The sequence below is a fragment of the Crocodylus porosus genome, unplaced genomic scaffold (genome assembly GCF_001723895.1).
Source record: "Crocodylus porosus isolate Cpor-Errol unplaced genomic scaffold, CroPor_comp1, whole genome shotgun sequence".
Lineage (NCBI taxonomy): Eukaryota > Metazoa > Chordata > Crocodylia > Crocodylidae > Crocodylus > Crocodylus porosus.
This window is the reverse complement of record NW_017728910.1, coordinates 43,447,353-43,464,839: the sequence shown is the minus strand read 5'-3', so window position 1 is coordinate 43,464,839 and position 17,487 is coordinate 43,447,353. Positions and strand designations below refer to the sequence as shown.

Sequence of the window (17,487 nt, the reverse complement as noted above, 5' to 3'; positions counted from 1 at the left end):
GTGGATAATCTTAAACAACTGATGAAGGGGAGTCTTCAAAAGAACAGCACCCAAACCAGAAAGTTAACCAGAGAAGTTTTGAGTCTTCTCTCCCCTCATTCTGGAGCTCCACTTACCTGCAGTCATCTTTGACTCCTGTCAACAAATTGGACACAGGACAGAAGCACAGAGTACCCCTCTGATTGTACTTCTATGAACTGGCTAATGGGGACATCAAACAAATTATATAATATCCATGTGTTTAGGACTAAAAATAGAGAAAACTAGGTAGAAAGATGACCGACATCTTCCCAAAGTGTGAAATCTCTGAATTTCCAAATTCTACTGGTTCAGTAAATGTGAATCTAGATATTGCTCCCAAAACCTTCTCTCTTGTGCACTGTCTTTATGCACTGCTGTTAAATAGCCACGTAAGAATTTGAGGACTCTCTAATCCAATTTGTGTGGCGTTTTGCAGTGCAAGCAAAGGCCTCTGTAAAATTTCCAATAAAATGTATGTGGAAAGGGGGTGTTTCCTTATAGTTGTATATTAATTGCATATATGAATTGCTACTGGGCATGGAGTTCAGGATGTACAGTAGAGTGGACACATACACATTAGGACTGGAATAGGAGACAGCTGTAAGTGTGGCAGGGGTTTAAGAGACTGTAGTTAAACTTGCTTATCTGTGACAGTTGTTATACTTGTAATAATTATAGGACAGCAGTGTTTTAAAAGCACAGGAAGTGGTGGTGCTTCAGAAGCAGCATATGTCATTGTCAGTCTGCAAGGTGTTTATAAATATGTCTTTTGTTTTCGGTCTGTGCTTGGGTAAGCTTTTACAAATGGGAACTCTCACAATGGTTTTGTGTAAGGAACACAAGCACAGTGGATCTGACCCTTCAAAAGCCACTTGCCCTCTGCTGTTTTTGACTTTACAGGGAATTAATGGTGCTCATTGGCTTGCAGTCTTTTGGTCTAAATTACTATAGATTATCAATGCACTGTCAGTATATGCACACAGTGGTCTGTTTTAAAACTTTAATATATTGTTAATCGCAATTATATTATTGTCAGTGTAACATGGACTTGCAACTGTCAATTCAGTATCATACTCTGCTTTTCCCTCAGTACCAGAATACAGATAATTTGGTATGTCCTAATAAAATTCTCGTTAAAGATTTAATCTTCTGCCTGGTTTTACACAATTCCTAGCAGCTGCATTTAAAAAGAAAAAAAGAAGCCATATAGTGTTATCTACTAGCTATTCGGTTCAAAATTTAAAAAAAAAACAAAAACAAAATCAATGTACCAAGCATTGGCTAAAACCCCTAAAAAGGATTGCTCTTTGGCAATGCTGTCTTATTAAACACTATTTTTCCAGATTATTGGTCCACATCATTGTTTAACTCTTACAGACCCCACAGTCTTTCACATCTGCTAGAACACTATTAGAAGTGAAACACTGCTTTGCTGAAGTCGGTGACTTCATTGACTTCAATGGAGCAAGGATTTCACAGTTTATTTTTAAGCCACAAAATACTTTGGATCTGATGCTCTACTAGGATTTTACAGTAAGGCCACTCGGCACTATTTTGGTTGTGAAACAGTTTACCTTAAGGCCCCTCTATATGACTATAGTTATGTAAAATGGGTCTTGCTGCATATGAGAAATGGGTCTGTTTTTGTACCAAAGAATCTAGTTACATACCTTATCTTTGTTTTACTGAGAAGTTAGGTGTGCATGCATGTATGACTAAGTTCTTTTAATTGCATTTACTTGGAATGATTTTTTTAAAGAAATAGAATGTTCTGTATTACAGAAAGAGAACACTACACTGTTCTAACTTCATGCTGATCTAAATCTGCCCTCTAGATGCTAAGGGTATACTCATGCCCAGCTTTGGTTGCAATTCTGTTAATTCTGTTCTTTTTTTAAAATCTGTATCTGTAGATCAGGTTCACTGCACCTTCTTGAAGACTTGCTTACATGTGGTTCCACATGCTCTTATTTCCTGAAAAGAAAATTACTCATAAGTGCAACATTCATACAATATGGAAACACATGTACATTATGTCCAAAACACTTATTTGACATGCTTAACTTAAATATTTGATTGGAAATTATAGATTCAAATTAAGGCAGATATATGGCTATTTTACTGAATATATGATGCAACAAGAACCAATATTGTGTATTTGGAAAGCAAGCTAACTATTACTACAGGACTTCAGACACCTGGACATAATGGGCTAAATGTGAGGCCTTGACTGTGGTGGTGTATTCTCACATTTATGCATGTAGTTATTTACATCCATTGAAAATGGTCATTTATCTGCTTTGGATGCATAAGTAGCATATTTGCCATCAATAACCAAGCAGTTGGGCAATCAGCTCTGCAAGTTGTATTTCGTAACCAAGGTTATTTAAAAAAAGCAAAGAAGAAAGAAAAAAGTGCCACGAAGTCATCCATAAATCTGCTCCAAACTGTGACTATACAGAAGACGGAACCAAAGAGGATGCAATTCTATGAACAGGACAGGGAATGGAGAACTGACAGAGAAGCCTGCAAGTGAGTTGATAAGTAACACTACAGAGAAAGTTTTTTATCTCTCTTTTTGGTGGGAGTGGATCTTGGTTGTGTTGGGCAACTAGTGTTTCTTGATTGTCACTTCATGGTCCATCATTGAAAACAACTTTAAAAAAAATCATTTGGTGATCTTGGGGTCAAAGTAAACCTCCAGAGGAAGATCAAGAGAAGAATGATAAAAGATCCACAGGTTTTGTAGATGACAGAGTGAAGAAAGTTTGGAGAGTGAGTTCTGGAGGGAATCTTTTGTAGAAATCCTTAGGTGAGCATGATAATGGAGGAATATTGGTAGTGTGAGGGGAGCAAGCAATGTAGAGGAGGGTTGTTAACTGAGGCAGATGGTCTGGAGGGTTGACGTCTGATTTAAAGTTCAGTGGAGTTAGAGTTGCATTTTAACCTGTTTCGCTTTATGGGTTTGAGAACTGTTTTACTTTGAAAGGGGTCTTGTGAGTGTTCCACTTGCACTAATAAAATATGTCACTAGTAGGGCATGAATTGAATTCTGAGAGGGATGGTGTTTTTTTCCTGTGTGAGAAAAGTGACCATCAGTTGGATCCATGGTGGTGGATAAGCACCCTGGCTATAGCAGGGTGTATGGGTCATAATAAGCAATGAGACGTATATAAAATTATACTAAAGTTAAAGACAAGTAAATAGTGAAGAATTGAAGATGCCTGAAGGAAAAGAAAGGTACTTTTTATTTAATTATAAATAAAATGTATCAATTTTTTTATTTAATTATAAAGGGGAGAACACTCACATGGAGATACAGAGTCTTCAAGTACCCAGGGACAACCCAGTAAATGAAAGAGTCAGTGGGACCACTGAAAGGGGGATGAGGGTTATTTGTGTAGTACACTCTGATTTGGGGTTGATTAGGAAAGTCTAGGGGAGTCTTGTCATTGACTTTTCCCTTCATATATAGGGCCCTGATTGTGCATGGTACTCTGCAGGGGTGGACTTCTGCTCCTGAGTAGAACAATACTGAAATAAGTTGATACCTCTGTATATTCAAAGGGGCAGGACTGCATAAAAGAGCTTGGAAAATGTGGGCCAAGACCTAGAAAAATGAGAATCCATTTCAGAATCATTAAGGAAGTAGCATCAAAGATTTCATATCAATAAAAAATGGAGTCTCTTAACTCTAGTACCAGTTGTTTATGATGCTGTCTGCAGTACTTCCCACATTAAGTCTAGGAAAGACTAGACTTATAGAAGTAAATACCAGATGAGATAAATGCCTGTTCTTCCATGACTACCACTGTATGAGTTAAACCTCAGAAATACAATTCCAGCCCCTGGCAATGTGCTCTGGAGAAGATCCTGTAAGCTACAACCCTATAAGCTAGACTTCAGTAGTGGGGAAGAATATTAGGACAGAACAAAGCCCCACTACAGTCTCCTCAGTACAGTTAAAACCTCTAGCTTGATTTCAAAAAGGGAGATTTTTGAGAAAGTTGATAAAGCAATCTGAGGAACTGGGAGATAGTTGACAAGCCAGTACCACACACAAGACTAATCTAGGTCAGTCAGCTTACTGGAGTGAGCTGCTGAGATTTTAAAATGTACTAGTAAGAGCAAGCAGTTCAGCATGAATGGAAGTACTTGAACTGCAAGTGCCAGTTTTGGGACTCTTTTTTCCCCCACATAGATATATATAACCCAGCAGTAAGGTTATGAAATCTGCTGCTGATTTTATAAAAAATAAATAAAAGCATGATAGAAGCAGTCAATACAAAATATGAGTAATACAATTTGAGAGGAAGTGGACAGTGGCTAGGCAAGTATCTATTTCAAGTCACTGTAGCAAAATAGAATCTGAAGAGAAGAAAAAAAAATCCGGACCAGGAAATGAAGAGAGGGAAAACAGTAGATGATAATTACTCAAGCCCATAGTTTAGCACTCAACACTGCAGAACTGTGCAAAGGATTAAATTAAACATTTGGACCACTGTATAAAGTTCAAATAAATTCTAGAAATTATCAGAATAGGCACATCTACACATGCACTTCAGTGTGCACATTTTAATTAATTATCTTAATTAGCACATTAAAGCATCACAGAAAAGTGCTCTTTAACTAATGCACATTAAAATAGGTGAATGTGCCTTTTTCTAGTACTTCACAATGGAGGTACTGAATTTAATGCACATTACCTAAAGCACATTATTGAATGTGTAGACACACCCAGTACCTAATATTTAATGGCAAAGACATCAAAGGACTTCCTAATATCTAGAGATCCAATGATCTGAGTTGTGCATTATCATTACAAAAAATTGAATATAAACTTTTTCTACTACTGGTCAATGGAGACCGGATCTCAGTAGGCATGTCTACATAGACACTTAATGAGAATTAGACTAATTCTGCTGTGCATTAGCATGACAGGCAAAAACTGTGCTTATATGCTAATGCACAGTAGCTTGAGTCCAATACTCATTATGTCACTCAAAAAGCATTCATCTGTGCTAATGCGCAGTAGCACCAATTTACGGCATATTAAGTATGTACCTGTTATTACAGGTACTAAACTTAATGTACCATAATTACAGCTCATTGATAAACATGTAGATGCACCCAGTAAAGTCTCCAGATGGAGTAAATAGGATGCCTTCTTAAGTTAATGAAACCCACAAGATGATAAATATACAATTAGAAGCCTTTGGGTATGATATAGTGGGTGAAGTGGCATATGCTACCATGCTGAACTGGAAGGAGCAATATAGGTCACATGTTTATTTTGATTCTGTTCCTCCCCATCAATGGAGCTGGAGAGCTTTTTTTTAGGGCTGTCAAACAATTAAAAAAATTTGATTATGATTAGTTGTGATTCTAATCACACAGGTACAAGCTCAATTATGTACAGAAAAACTCAAAATTATACAGGTACTTTGTATGATTGGGGGGTAGGTGTGAGGTGTGTGTGTGGAGGGGGGATTTTGTGAAGGTACGGGGGCATGTGTGGGGTTTGGAACCTGGGGAAGGGGGTCCCTGCAGGAGAGTCTCGAGTCTGGGGAGGGGAGACCCCCTCGCACTGAGCCAGGAGGTGGTGTTCTGTGGATCAGTAGTGAGGGGCAACATCAGGGCTGGGGGGACTGTGGCTTGGGAGTGAGAGGCAGGGCATGGGCATATCTTTGCTCCTCCCCCCTTCCACAATCATATTACCACCCCCTCATAGGTGTCCTCTTTTTTGAAACTAGAAAAATGGTAACCATACAAGAATGCTACCTGGCAGTGTGTAGAGCAGCACCCAGCAGGTAAATCAGTGGAGGGGAAGGAGTTGAGGAGGGGGGCAGGGGCCGGGGTGAATGGGACACCGGGCTGGGAGCAGGACAGACCAGGGGTACAGGGGGGTGGCTCCATGCCACTGCATACACTGCCAGGGGAGGCATGGGGGGCACATGCATGGGGTGGAGGAAGGCTGCCTGCTGCAGGCTGGGGCTCTGTATCCTGCTGCCTTTGCCATGGGAGCCACATGCTGGCTGTACTGTCACCTGGTCAGCGGCAGGGGGCACAACATGGCATTGCATAGGTCTCAGGGCAAAGGCAGCAGGGTGCAGAGCCCCAGCCCACAGCAGGAAGCCCACCTCTGCCCGATGCAGAAATACAGGGGGGGCACATGCCCTCTATGCCTTCCCCAGGGATGTGTGCAGCAGCAGGGAGCTGCTTCTCTTCCCCCCTCTCCCCCCGATGAGCCTCGAGCCTCCCATGGCTCTATCCCATGACCCAACCCGGCTCCGGGGTCTCATTCACCCCTGATTTAATTGTCAGCCTAACTTGTGATGTACACTGTAAAGAAAAAAGGCAGGAAGCTGAGGTGTCTGTGGGTTTTAAGTACATAGTTAAATGCTTTGAACAGGATAGGATTGTCCACATGAAGAAGATTAATCATACACTTCAGTTCCTTGCTAAATAGTTCTACACTGGAGTTCTAGTTTAGTAAAAAACCGAGCTGATGATGACTGCATAGATTGCACCCTAGGCAAATGGTACATGGTCATTTGGGATGGTGAATCTAAGGGAGCCAAATGTCAGTCCCATGTGTGTAATTGGAAAATAACTGGCATGCCTTTCTGATTTTAACTTGTTGGGCTGTGAGATTTAGGATAGACCCATGGCTTTTACCTTTTTGACAATCAGATGGCTCTGCCTGTGATCATAAAGATCTTCAAGGTTATTGTGCTACTGATAGATACTTACCATCCTAAATATTGAGTGCATTTACTAGTGAATGGGAAAAGAGTTTTGATTTGATTCCTTCAGTGGGAAAAGTACCTTTTATCAGGACTGACATGATACTGATGATAGTATAAATGGCTCTCTGGGAAAAATCTGTTATAAACTTACTTTAGGTGCTGTTAACTAGGAAAGATGAAAATAATGGCCAGAATGACATTTTTAAAACTAAATTGCTCTCTTTCACTTTCTAGGCTGTAATTCATGCTGGCCTATAATTATTTAAAAAGAATAATGGTATATTTTCCCCCTATGGCTTGTTGGATATAGAATTTCATCAGTCTCCAGGCAGTTTATTTCGCCAAGCATATGAAGGACATTCTTTTAAATGTCTTTGTCTGTGTAAACATTTCAAGCCAATATATCAGAGCAGACAGTTAACACAAAGATTGTCTGAATTTAAAATTCTGTTCTTTATATATGGGGGCACAAAAGAACAATGGCACCATATGAAATTATTGCTTTAGAAGCAAGTCAAGTACAACACCAATACTTAATTATGCGACAGTATGCCAAGATAACCTGCAGCAAGCTGTGTGCTATTACATTTTTCCATTTGAATAAATAATGAAAAAATGTGACAACATTCAGAACATGTTACATGATCTTACCAGGTGCATTTCATTTCCTTCGATCCATTGGGTCCAACCCCGACCTTCTTTTTCTCCTTTCTGTACACAAAGAAGTTTATCTCCATCCCAGCTCACAGTGGTCTGGTAAAATAGATACATTTTCAACGTTACAGTAGCATTGAACTTCATTTGTTACACTTATGTGAAGTCGTTGCCTTTAAATTAGGGCTTTGATACAATAGAATAGATGTTTTCATCATTATACCCCATAACTAAGAATAAGTCTTGTACAGCATTTTAGTGTCTTGAATGTGATCAAAACTGATTACTGACTGAACAGATTGCTGCCACTTTGATAGTCTTGGAAACGTAGGAAACAAAGTTTGGGTGTTTGAACATTTTTTACTTCTTCATAGTTGCAAGATTCCAAATAAAATAACAAGAACTATTACTTTTAGAAATCTGTTTAATTTGAGTTTTACTGTAAATACTTTTTATATGATTTCTGCACATTTTAGTTTTAATAGAGAGGTGCATTATGTCCACATGCAAATGCTTCCGATTTTTGCCTCAGAGAGGTCTCGCATCCATGCATTCCTTCCACTAGTGTTTCAGTCTCATTTATATGTTTGTAAATAGGCCTGAAAACTTAATGTTCCCCTTCTTTCTTCCATTGCATGACCCCCTCAGTCCTAAGGAATTGCTATGCAGCTCTAAAAAGTTTTGAAGCCATATTCACTATGAACAGTCAAAGATGGAGAAAATGTTTACTTTTACTGGAATTAAATGAAAAAATATATGCATCTATCTCAGTTTTAAAGAAAAAAAGTCAGCCTACATTTGCCAAGCTCAGGAGTTGAATGCAGAATTGGTTTTCAGTACTCCACATCCCTATTCTCTTTTTCTTCTTTTTTTTGAAATATGTGTATGTTACAAACAATTAATTCTTAAATGATAACCATAATATCTGCCATCTATAATCGGGTACAGCAGGCTGTCTCTACCCAGGGGAAACTTTAGACTAAGCAGGCATGAAAAATGAACTGCTAGAAAGAGGTCTAGGGTAGATAATCATAGGTAGTATACGTTGTCTGCACTGTACAGGGTCTCTAAAGACATACTATTCAAATGTCCTTGTTCAAAGTTTCTCTTTTTTTTTTTTTATGGTGCATTAAAAACTTTTTATGCATCTAGCATCTGAAATAAGCCATACTGAACCTGCTAGCACATTACACTCCTTTTACTGTTTAATATATTTTTATCTGACTGAAAAATATTTTCACGTGCAACATTTTTCCATGGAGTCTATATCTTGAAATGTATTTAATTCCATACATGCTTCAGTCATTCAATCCAGGAGTACAAACAGCAGTTGATGACTTAATTCACAAATAGCAGCTAATCAAAGGGCTTTAAACTAAGATGGCAGGGGTATGGGGAAATGCTAACTGGAGCTTACCCGGGGACCAATGTACAGGAAAGCTCTATCGACAATGAAACCAAGCAAGCCACTCTTACGGGAGCTGAGAAAACAGCTCCCCTTAAATGCAACAGGCAGCCAGTGACCTCAGTAGAAGGACTCAGGTGCCTGTACACCAATGCCAGAAGCATGGGGAACAAGCAAGAGGGAACTAGTCCTCCTGCTTTCCACTGGGTACTATGATCTAGTAGGGATCACGGAGACCTGGCAGGACTCCTCTCATGACTGGAGCATAGCCATAAAGGGCTACATCCTTCACGGAAGCGATCGGGTAGGGAAGAGTGATGGGGATGTTGCCCTCTATGTGAAGGGTCAGTATACCTCCCTACAGGCTGAAGTTGGCCCCAGAGAAGAACAGCTTGAAACCTTCTGGGTCAAGCTCCAGGGGAGGCGTGGTGAGAGAGATCTGACTGTAGGTATATATTACAGGCCGCCTAACCAAGAGTAGGAACTTGATTTAGCATTTGCCTGTGAACTAATGGAGGCCACGTGTGCATGGGACATGGTTGTCTTGGGTGACTTCAACTACCCAGACATCTCCTGGGAGGAGTGTTTGGCTAGCTCAAATCGATTATGATCTTTCCTGAACAGCACCGAACAGCTTTTCTTGACTTGGGAGGTGCACAGGCCAACTAGAGGCAATGCAGTTCTTGATTTGGTCCTGGCCAAAGGGGATGAGCTGGTGACCAACTTAAACATAGAGGGCAGCCTAGGTAATAGTCATCATGAAATCATTACATTCATGATCTGTCACAAGGCTGACAAAACAGATACCAAGCTTGAAGTCTTAGACTTCAAAAATACAAATTTTAATAAGCTCTGGTCACTAGTAGAGAATGCCCTGAGAGACCAAGGACCACAGGTAAAAGGAGCATGAGAAGAATGGTTGTTCCGCAAGGATACAACCCTTAAGGCTCAGAGAAAATCCATTCCCTTATGGAGAAAAAGTAGAAGGGTCAAAAAACCCTCTTGCCTGAGCAGGGAAGTTGCAGCCCTCCTACAGAAAAAGAAAGAGGCATACAAACAATGGAAACTTGGGACAGCCTCCAAGGAAGACTACTTGACAATGGCCCGCACTTGTAGAAAACAGATTAGGCAAGCTAAGGCAGAAACCGAACTACATCTAGCTATAAGAATTGAGGACAAGAAGTCCTTTAGCTACATAGGGAGTAAAAGGAAAGCTTATGGGAGTGTGGGGCCACTGCTTAATGCCTCAGAATACCTGGTCACTACCACTCAGGAAAAAATGGAACTCCTGAATGACTACTTTGCCTGGGTCTTTCACAAGACCGAGGGGAACAACATGCCAGGTAGGGCACAGAACAAGCAGGGAGGGATTGAAACCATTCCCACCATTGCTGTAGAACTGGTGCACAATCAATTAAAGAAATTAGATGTATATAAATCATCAGGACTGGATGAATTCCACCCAAGAGTACTGCAAAAGTTGGCCGAAGTAATTGCAGAGCCCCTGGCAAAGGTCTTTCAAAAATTATGGGCCCCTGGAGAAATCCCAGAGGACTGGAAGAGGGCCAGTGTTGTACTCATCTTCAAGAAGGGGAAGCGTGAAGACCTGGGAAAATACAAGCCAATTAGCTTAACTTCTATTCCAGGAAAAATCCTAGAATCATTCATCAAAGAGGCGATGTGACAAACTTGCAGAAGGCATGATACTGAATGACAGCCAGCATAGCTTCATTGTGGGCAGGTCTTGTCTGACCAACCTCATTTCTTTCTATGATCAGGTGACTCATCACCTGGACAAGAGAAAAGCGGTTGACATCATATACTTTGACTTCCAGAAAGCCTTTGACCTGGTATCCCATGAGATACTGATCAGAAAACTGGAAGATATCAGGCTCAACTGTGGGACCCTCAAGTGGGTGCGAAACTGGTTGTGGGTTAGGACATAGAGTCCAAATGAATGGATCAGTGTCATCCTGACAAGATGTGGGCAGTGGTGTATGCCAGGGGTCGGTACTTGGCCAAGTGCTGTTCAATATCTTCCTCAATGACCTGGAAGAGGGGGTGAAAAGCCCATTGGCCAAGTCTGCGGACAGCACCAAGATATGGGGTTGTGTGGACACGCCTGCAGATAGGCTGCAGATGCCAGCCTGTCTAGATCTGCTTGTATGTTGGGCAGAACGGAATCAGATGAGTTTCAACACAGGGAAATACAAAGTGCTGCATCTGGGCAGGAGGAACCCCCAGCACACCTACAGGCTGGGCATCGCTAACCTGACCAGAACTACGAATGAAAGAGATCTGGGAGTAGCAACAGACCCCTGCATGAAAGCTGGCAATGCAACACAGTAGCTGCTAGGGCCAATAAAGCTCTGGCATGCATCAATTGATGCATCTCCAGAAAAGCCAAAGAAGTGATTCTCCCACTTTACTCAACATTGATGTGGCCACAGCTGGAGTATTGCATCCAGTTCTGGACGCTGTACTTCAAGGATGTGCTAAAACTCAAGAGGGTCCAGAAAGGGCCACCTGTGTGATCAGGGACTTGCATGGCAAGCCACATGAGGAGAGGTTGAGGGATCTTGGACTCTTCAGCCTAAAGAAAAGAAAGCTGAGAGGGGACCTGATTGCGGCTTACCGCTATATCAGGGGCTTGGTGAACAACTGTTCACCAGGGCGCCCTGGGGGAAAACTAGAAACAACAGCTACAAACCCATGTAAGATAGTTTCAGGCTGAACATTAGGAAAAACTTCTTTACAACTAGGGTGTCCAGACTATGGAACCAGCTCCCCACAGAGGTGGTGCAATTATCTACCCTAGAGGTCTTCAAGTGAAGACCGGATGGTCACCTGGCTGGGGTCACCTGACCCCAGATGTCTTTCCTGCTCACACGGGGGGCTGGATCTGATGATCCTTCAGGGTCCCTCCCAGCCCTATGATTCTCTGATTCTAAAGTGAATAGTTCCCCAGTAATTCATAGTGTGAAACAAGTTGACAAAACTGTTTAACAATTCTGAAAAAAGCATACATCTAAAAAAGAACCTTTTATGTACAGATTATTCCTGAATACTGAAGGCTAAACTTATAAAATAAATTATTCTCCATATGTACTTTGCCTAGATAGTGTTAATCGTTGGAGGCAAACTAATACCATGCTCAGCCTGGTTCTGGTTTGTTTTTGCAGCAGAGCATGCCAGTAATAGTTTTTAGATCTACTCCACAAATCAACGGAATTTTGTAGGCTGCCTCTACACATGCATGACAGGAAGCATGACTGTGGGATCACACACTAGGTCCCATCATGCTTTATTGCTGAAGACATGCTGTAAGGACCCAGTGTTTCCAGCTGTGGGACTCTGGATCCTGGCAGTTGTAGGGTGCTGGGACCCAGAGACTGCAGCTGCTAGGGTTGAGTCCCCAGCGGTTATGGATGTCTTGGCTCCAGCTGAGAGACCTATATATTGGGAAATATTTTTGTTAATTTTTTTAAAGACCAGACTCTTGTTTCTGATGTAACAGAAAATGGACTGAGAATATACTAGTGAGAACTAGTGGACAGTTCCCTTTTAACCTAAATGGAACAGGGCAATAATTTTGGGACACAGGAACCTGAGTTTTGTTTCCCTTGATTCATGCAGTTTAGCTGTGACTGGTGTATGAATACAGTTAATGCTATATTTTTCCAGCTATGGTTTAGTGGCTGTCACTAAAAAGCTATTACTTACCAACAGTTACCGTGTAGTAGTATGTAGTGTGAATTTGAAAACAGAATATATTGAAAATGGAACATAACAGTGACATCTCAGAAAGTACTGCTCTGGGCTGTTTATATATACTGCCTTTTTCATCATGTATGTGAATAGCAATCATCTCTTTCCAGGCTAGATCTGAATTTTTCCAGTATTACATGTTCTTGTAGGAGTTAGGCACTATAACAGCTAGATTATTGAGAAAAGTTCTTCTTTGTTATGATGTAGAGGAAACTCTGATTAATGCCCTAATTGATATGGCGAAAACACTTTTCCTGAAGTCAGTTAGGCTTTTATGGACTGCAGACTTATGAGAAATCTTACACACTTCACAAAATTTGCTACAGTATTGGGTGCTGTGTCTTTGATAGTCACACCACCAATGCTCTGAGTGAGCATAGAGATTAAATTCATGCCCCTTCCTCTTTAGTCCATCTGCATCAGCATGTTACTTGAGGAACTGCCATTTCAGATGCTTGCTGCATAATGCCATCTAGTGGATGCCACATATATATAGCAGAAAATACTGCAAGAGGAAATAGGTTAGATATGAAACCAGGAAGTTTGTAACTGCTGAGACTTTTAATACTCTGTCATCTGAGGCTCATCATGTAATATCTTTTCAGGACTGAAACAAGGCTCCCTGCTTCCTTGAGAATCCTACACTACTTATGGGGCAGACTTCAGTCTCTGTTCTTGTAAACTTGGCATTTTCCATGTGATTGTGACATCTTAAAAAAATACACTGTGAAAAAAACCAAATAGTATAAAAGATTCTACTAAAGCAGAAGTGCTGCACTTAAAACATAATGCTGAGTACATTATAGACATTTTAGTATAGTTTAATCTTAAGCTAGCTGGGGGAAAAAGGCTGTATTCAGTCCTATTATGAATCACATGTTTAGGAGGAAGCAGTAGAAAGGGCCCTGCTGGAGTCTACTTTGTGAGATAAACACTCTTCTTTCTACACAAGAAACTTAATTATTCTTTGTATAACTGGAATATTTGTTCAGTGACTCCTGCCTGGGAGCTGCACTGTTATTCTAAGAATGTAATTTAGCTTTTCAGGTTTGTAACTGCTAGAGCTGCTTCTACTTTAAATAGAGAATGAGCCTTCTATATCTTCCCTACCACTTTTCATTTGCTTAAAATATACCCATTTAATTTATTGTAAACATTAACCAAGGCAAAGAACATTGACAACAGAAGGGAAAGATAATTGCCTGCAAAAGAAGAGCAGGCAAGAGAGATGCACACGGCAGGCCCACAGAATTGCCTAGCAGGCAACATGTGTTCACCTGAGGATAACACCTATCCTGAAAATTGTACAAGACTTTCTTTTTAACTTTAGTCTTGCAGTTTTTCCTTCTTTTGGCAGCTCCTGAAAAGGAACAGAAAGGACAAAAGAGCATGGTATGCTGAGATAACTAAACCTTAGGTCATTTCAAGAGGTATTGTGTAGTAGTTAGAGCAGATTTCTAAGTCAGGACTGCTTTCTTATTTCTGATACTGTCACTTGCTTGCAGTGTGAGTTTGGGCTAGTTGCTGCTGGTCACATCTGGACTGGTAAACTAATCACCTAAACAGGATTTAGGTGGAATTAGGCACCTAAATTGTAGAATTATAGGGCTGGAAGGAATCTCAAGGGATCATCTAATGCAGATTCTGCTCAAGGCAGAAACATTCATGTCTAAATCACTCTAGCCAAGAGTTTGTGTAATCTGCATTTGAAGCCTTCCAGTGACAGTGATTCCACAGTCTCCAGGCAATTTGTTCCAGTGCTTTTAACCACCCGCATAGTTAGCAAGTTCTTCCTAATATCCAGTCCAAACTACCCGAGTTTCAGTTTCAGTTCTGTTGCATGTGATCACAGAGAATAGTTGATTGCCATCCTCTTTTAAAAGTCTTTGAATACAAACGTGGTTATCAAATGCCCCTTAGTCTTTCTCTTCTGCAAATTAAATAATCCCCTAAATTCCAACCTTTTCTTGTATGTCATGTTGCCTAGCCCTCTTTTTCATTTTTGTTGGCTTGTTGTTTTTTTTTAAACTCGATTTTATCCACAACTTCCTTGAAGCACAGTGCCCAACCCTGGATATCATACTCCAGATAAGGCCTCACCAGTGCTGAGCAAAGTGGAAGATTTACTTCCTCTGACTTGCGTGCAGTATTTCTGTTTATAAATCCAGCTGTGCTATTACCTTTTCTTTTTTCCCTCCAGCAATATTTTACTGTTGACTCTTCTGTAGTTGTAGTTAGCGCTAACCCCCAGGTCACTAAAAGTGACCCAGAATAACCATGGTCCAGGATCCACTAAACCATTAGTTATTTAATTACTTTGATGCTTGAATTTTGAACTGCAAAGGCTCTTTAGGTCTCTAACTTCCACCTAAGCGAAGCCAAGAATGCACGAGTCAGGGTGAGACAAAGGAAGGAGCCTGACTGAAATCTAGTGGTTAGAGCACTTAACTAGGAGAAGCAAGTCCCAACTCCAATAATGGGCTGTTGTAAAATGCATAAACAGCCCTGAGAACGGTAATTGAAACCCAGGAAGACTTTCCCCTCCCCCTGATCTCCCAGAGAGTCGCAAGGACAGGAGGACAGAAGAGAAACTGAGTCAAGATCTACTTTAGTTTATGCCATAAATTCTGACAAGACCTTCTATGTTGGTTCACGTCGCCCCTCCTTCATTCACAGCCTAGAACTTCTAACACCTGTTCATGCCTTTGGCTCCTATTTAGTATGGGAATCACTATGTAAAGCTTCCCATAATTAATTATTCATCTATTATATTACATTTTCCTTTTTTGGTGTAATAAAACCTCTAATTTTTTATATGCAAGTTACAAAAAAGTGGTCTCAAATACTGTTAATTTACTTTTTAAATCTTGAGCTGCAATAGCTGAGCACTTTGAAGTGGGGTCCTTCAAAAATGTAATTATTGTACTTTATCCACTGGCAATTGGTTTGTATCCTTGACATTAGAAGGAAACAATGAAGTCTAAATGTTTAGACAGCCAATGCATTTATATTTTTTTTCAATCTCGTTTTGTCTTGTATGACAGAGATGAGCAGTGTGGTGTCACTGGCTTTCTTGGGTTCAGATATCTTAATTTTGCTTTGGTATTTAAATCACCAGCAAAACACTGGATTCTCATCAGCTCTGGTGCTATGAGCTCTAAGGCTTAAATAGATATGCAGAGGAACACCATGTTCCTAAAAGTGGGTCCAAATTAAATTTAGAACAGTAGTAACACTAGTGTTTTCCAATGTGAGATGATGCACATTTATTAAATAGAACATTTAGTAAATACAAAACAAATCTTTTGACTATCTTTTTTGCATTTTCCCCAGTAGTAACAACACTAGAATAGTCTTATAGGAATTACAACAGAGGTTACGTCTAACTTTCACTGATAAGTTGTATTGACCCAAGTTAGAAATATTGGCTTCCATGATTTACTTAGATATTCATGAGAGGAACTGTTTTATCAGAAAACCATATATCTTTCTGTGGGGCCTAAAAGCAAAAACCTTTGATGCTAACTCTGTGGAATGTTTCCCATCATACTATCTCTCCTCTGCTTGCAGATATGTTGTAGTATACAGTCAAAAGCTGTTTGCATATTTAACTGATGAATGAAAGACAAGAACAAGAATTATTTAATCAAACTTTCTTTTTTCTTGGTGAAGAAGAATAATGAACTTTTAAGTAGAATTTTACGTTATGTTATTTAAAAAGAGGAATTGTAGCTACTACCTTTCATCAACAATTTATTGATTTCCCTTCTATTAGGGCAATGGTTCTCAACCTTTTTAGACTCAGGGGACACCTTGGATAATGCCAGCTTCTAGTTTTCACCGTTTTTTGACTATGGAAAAAATAATAGAGCAAATCTTCTGTTGCAAAGAAATCAGAAAGACCACAGCAGGGCAGAATATTTTTAACCCGGTGGATTCTTATTTGAAATGCCTTGATTCATCTTGTGAATCATGTTTGCACACCTAACAGTGCTAGCATTGTATGGTATCCCACAGCATCCCTGAGAGGATCTCAAGGAACCCCAGGGTGCTACGGCACCCTCGTTGAGAATCACTGCCTTAGATGTGCTGCTGCTGTGGGTCTCTCTTTTTCTCCTCACTAACTTTTAGATAACTGTCTTTATTTCATGGCACAACAAACGACTGAAGACTACACACCCACATTCCACAGAATGGTGCTTTTTGATGCAATAATTCTTTGTTCATTAGAATGAACAGCAATTTTATGCAGTAATCACCGCAAATGCAAAGCTGGTATCTGGAAGCTGGCTGATTACTCAGAACATGTAAATGACTTGGAAAAATACAATTTTAGCCTGTGGTCCAAAACCATATTGACAAATAAGCCCCAAGAAATTATAGAATTCATGACTGCATGTAGCAAAATATCCATGCAGGTCTTTAGTAAACAGCCTGTAACAGATACAGAAACTGCTTAAGACAATGCAAGTTTTCATATGAATTCAGGATGGAACTTAAGTAGTGTTATATGGATCATGGTTACATCATTTTTTCAGGTGAAATTCCCATCAGCCAAAGTGCCCATGGAATTCTTTGCTGTGAGTGTGATGCTGATTATTCTTTTAACTAAGCTTCGGCAGTGCAATAAAATGAACCCATGAAAAGCTTGTGATGGACTAAGGAAGGTAGTAGGCAACTGTCAATCCTTCGGATCATGGGGTCCAGATAGAATCGTAGAAGTCAGGTTGGAAGGGACCTTGTAGATCTTCAAGTCGGACCCCCTGCCTGGGCAGGAGAAAAACTGGACTCAAATGACTCCAGCCAGGTAGGCATCAAGCCTTTTCTTAAAGACCCCCAGGGTAGGAGCCAGCACCACTTCCCTTGGAAGCTGGTTCCAGATCCTAGCCG

At 40.3% G+C, this 17,487-nt stretch overlaps 1 protein-coding gene across 1 annotated transcript in view; it reads right to left on the bottom strand.

Annotated features, from left to right (window-relative positions):
- Positions 1-1,007: 1,007 nt before the first annotated feature.
- The window catches only part of RBP1 (retinol binding protein 1), a 30,265-nt gene continuing 13,785 nt past the window's right edge, over positions 1,008-17,487 (bottom strand). Inside the window, exons 3-4 of the mRNA XM_019533088.1 lie at positions 7,422-7,523; positions 1,008-1,995 (exon numbers count right to left, since the gene is read on the bottom strand). Of these exons, the coding sequence (XP_019388633.1) occupies positions 1,942-1,995; positions 7,422-7,523 (156 nt within the window). The 3' untranslated portion in view covers positions 1,008-1,941. The remainder of the gene's footprint in view (positions 1,996-7,421; positions 7,524-17,487) is intronic.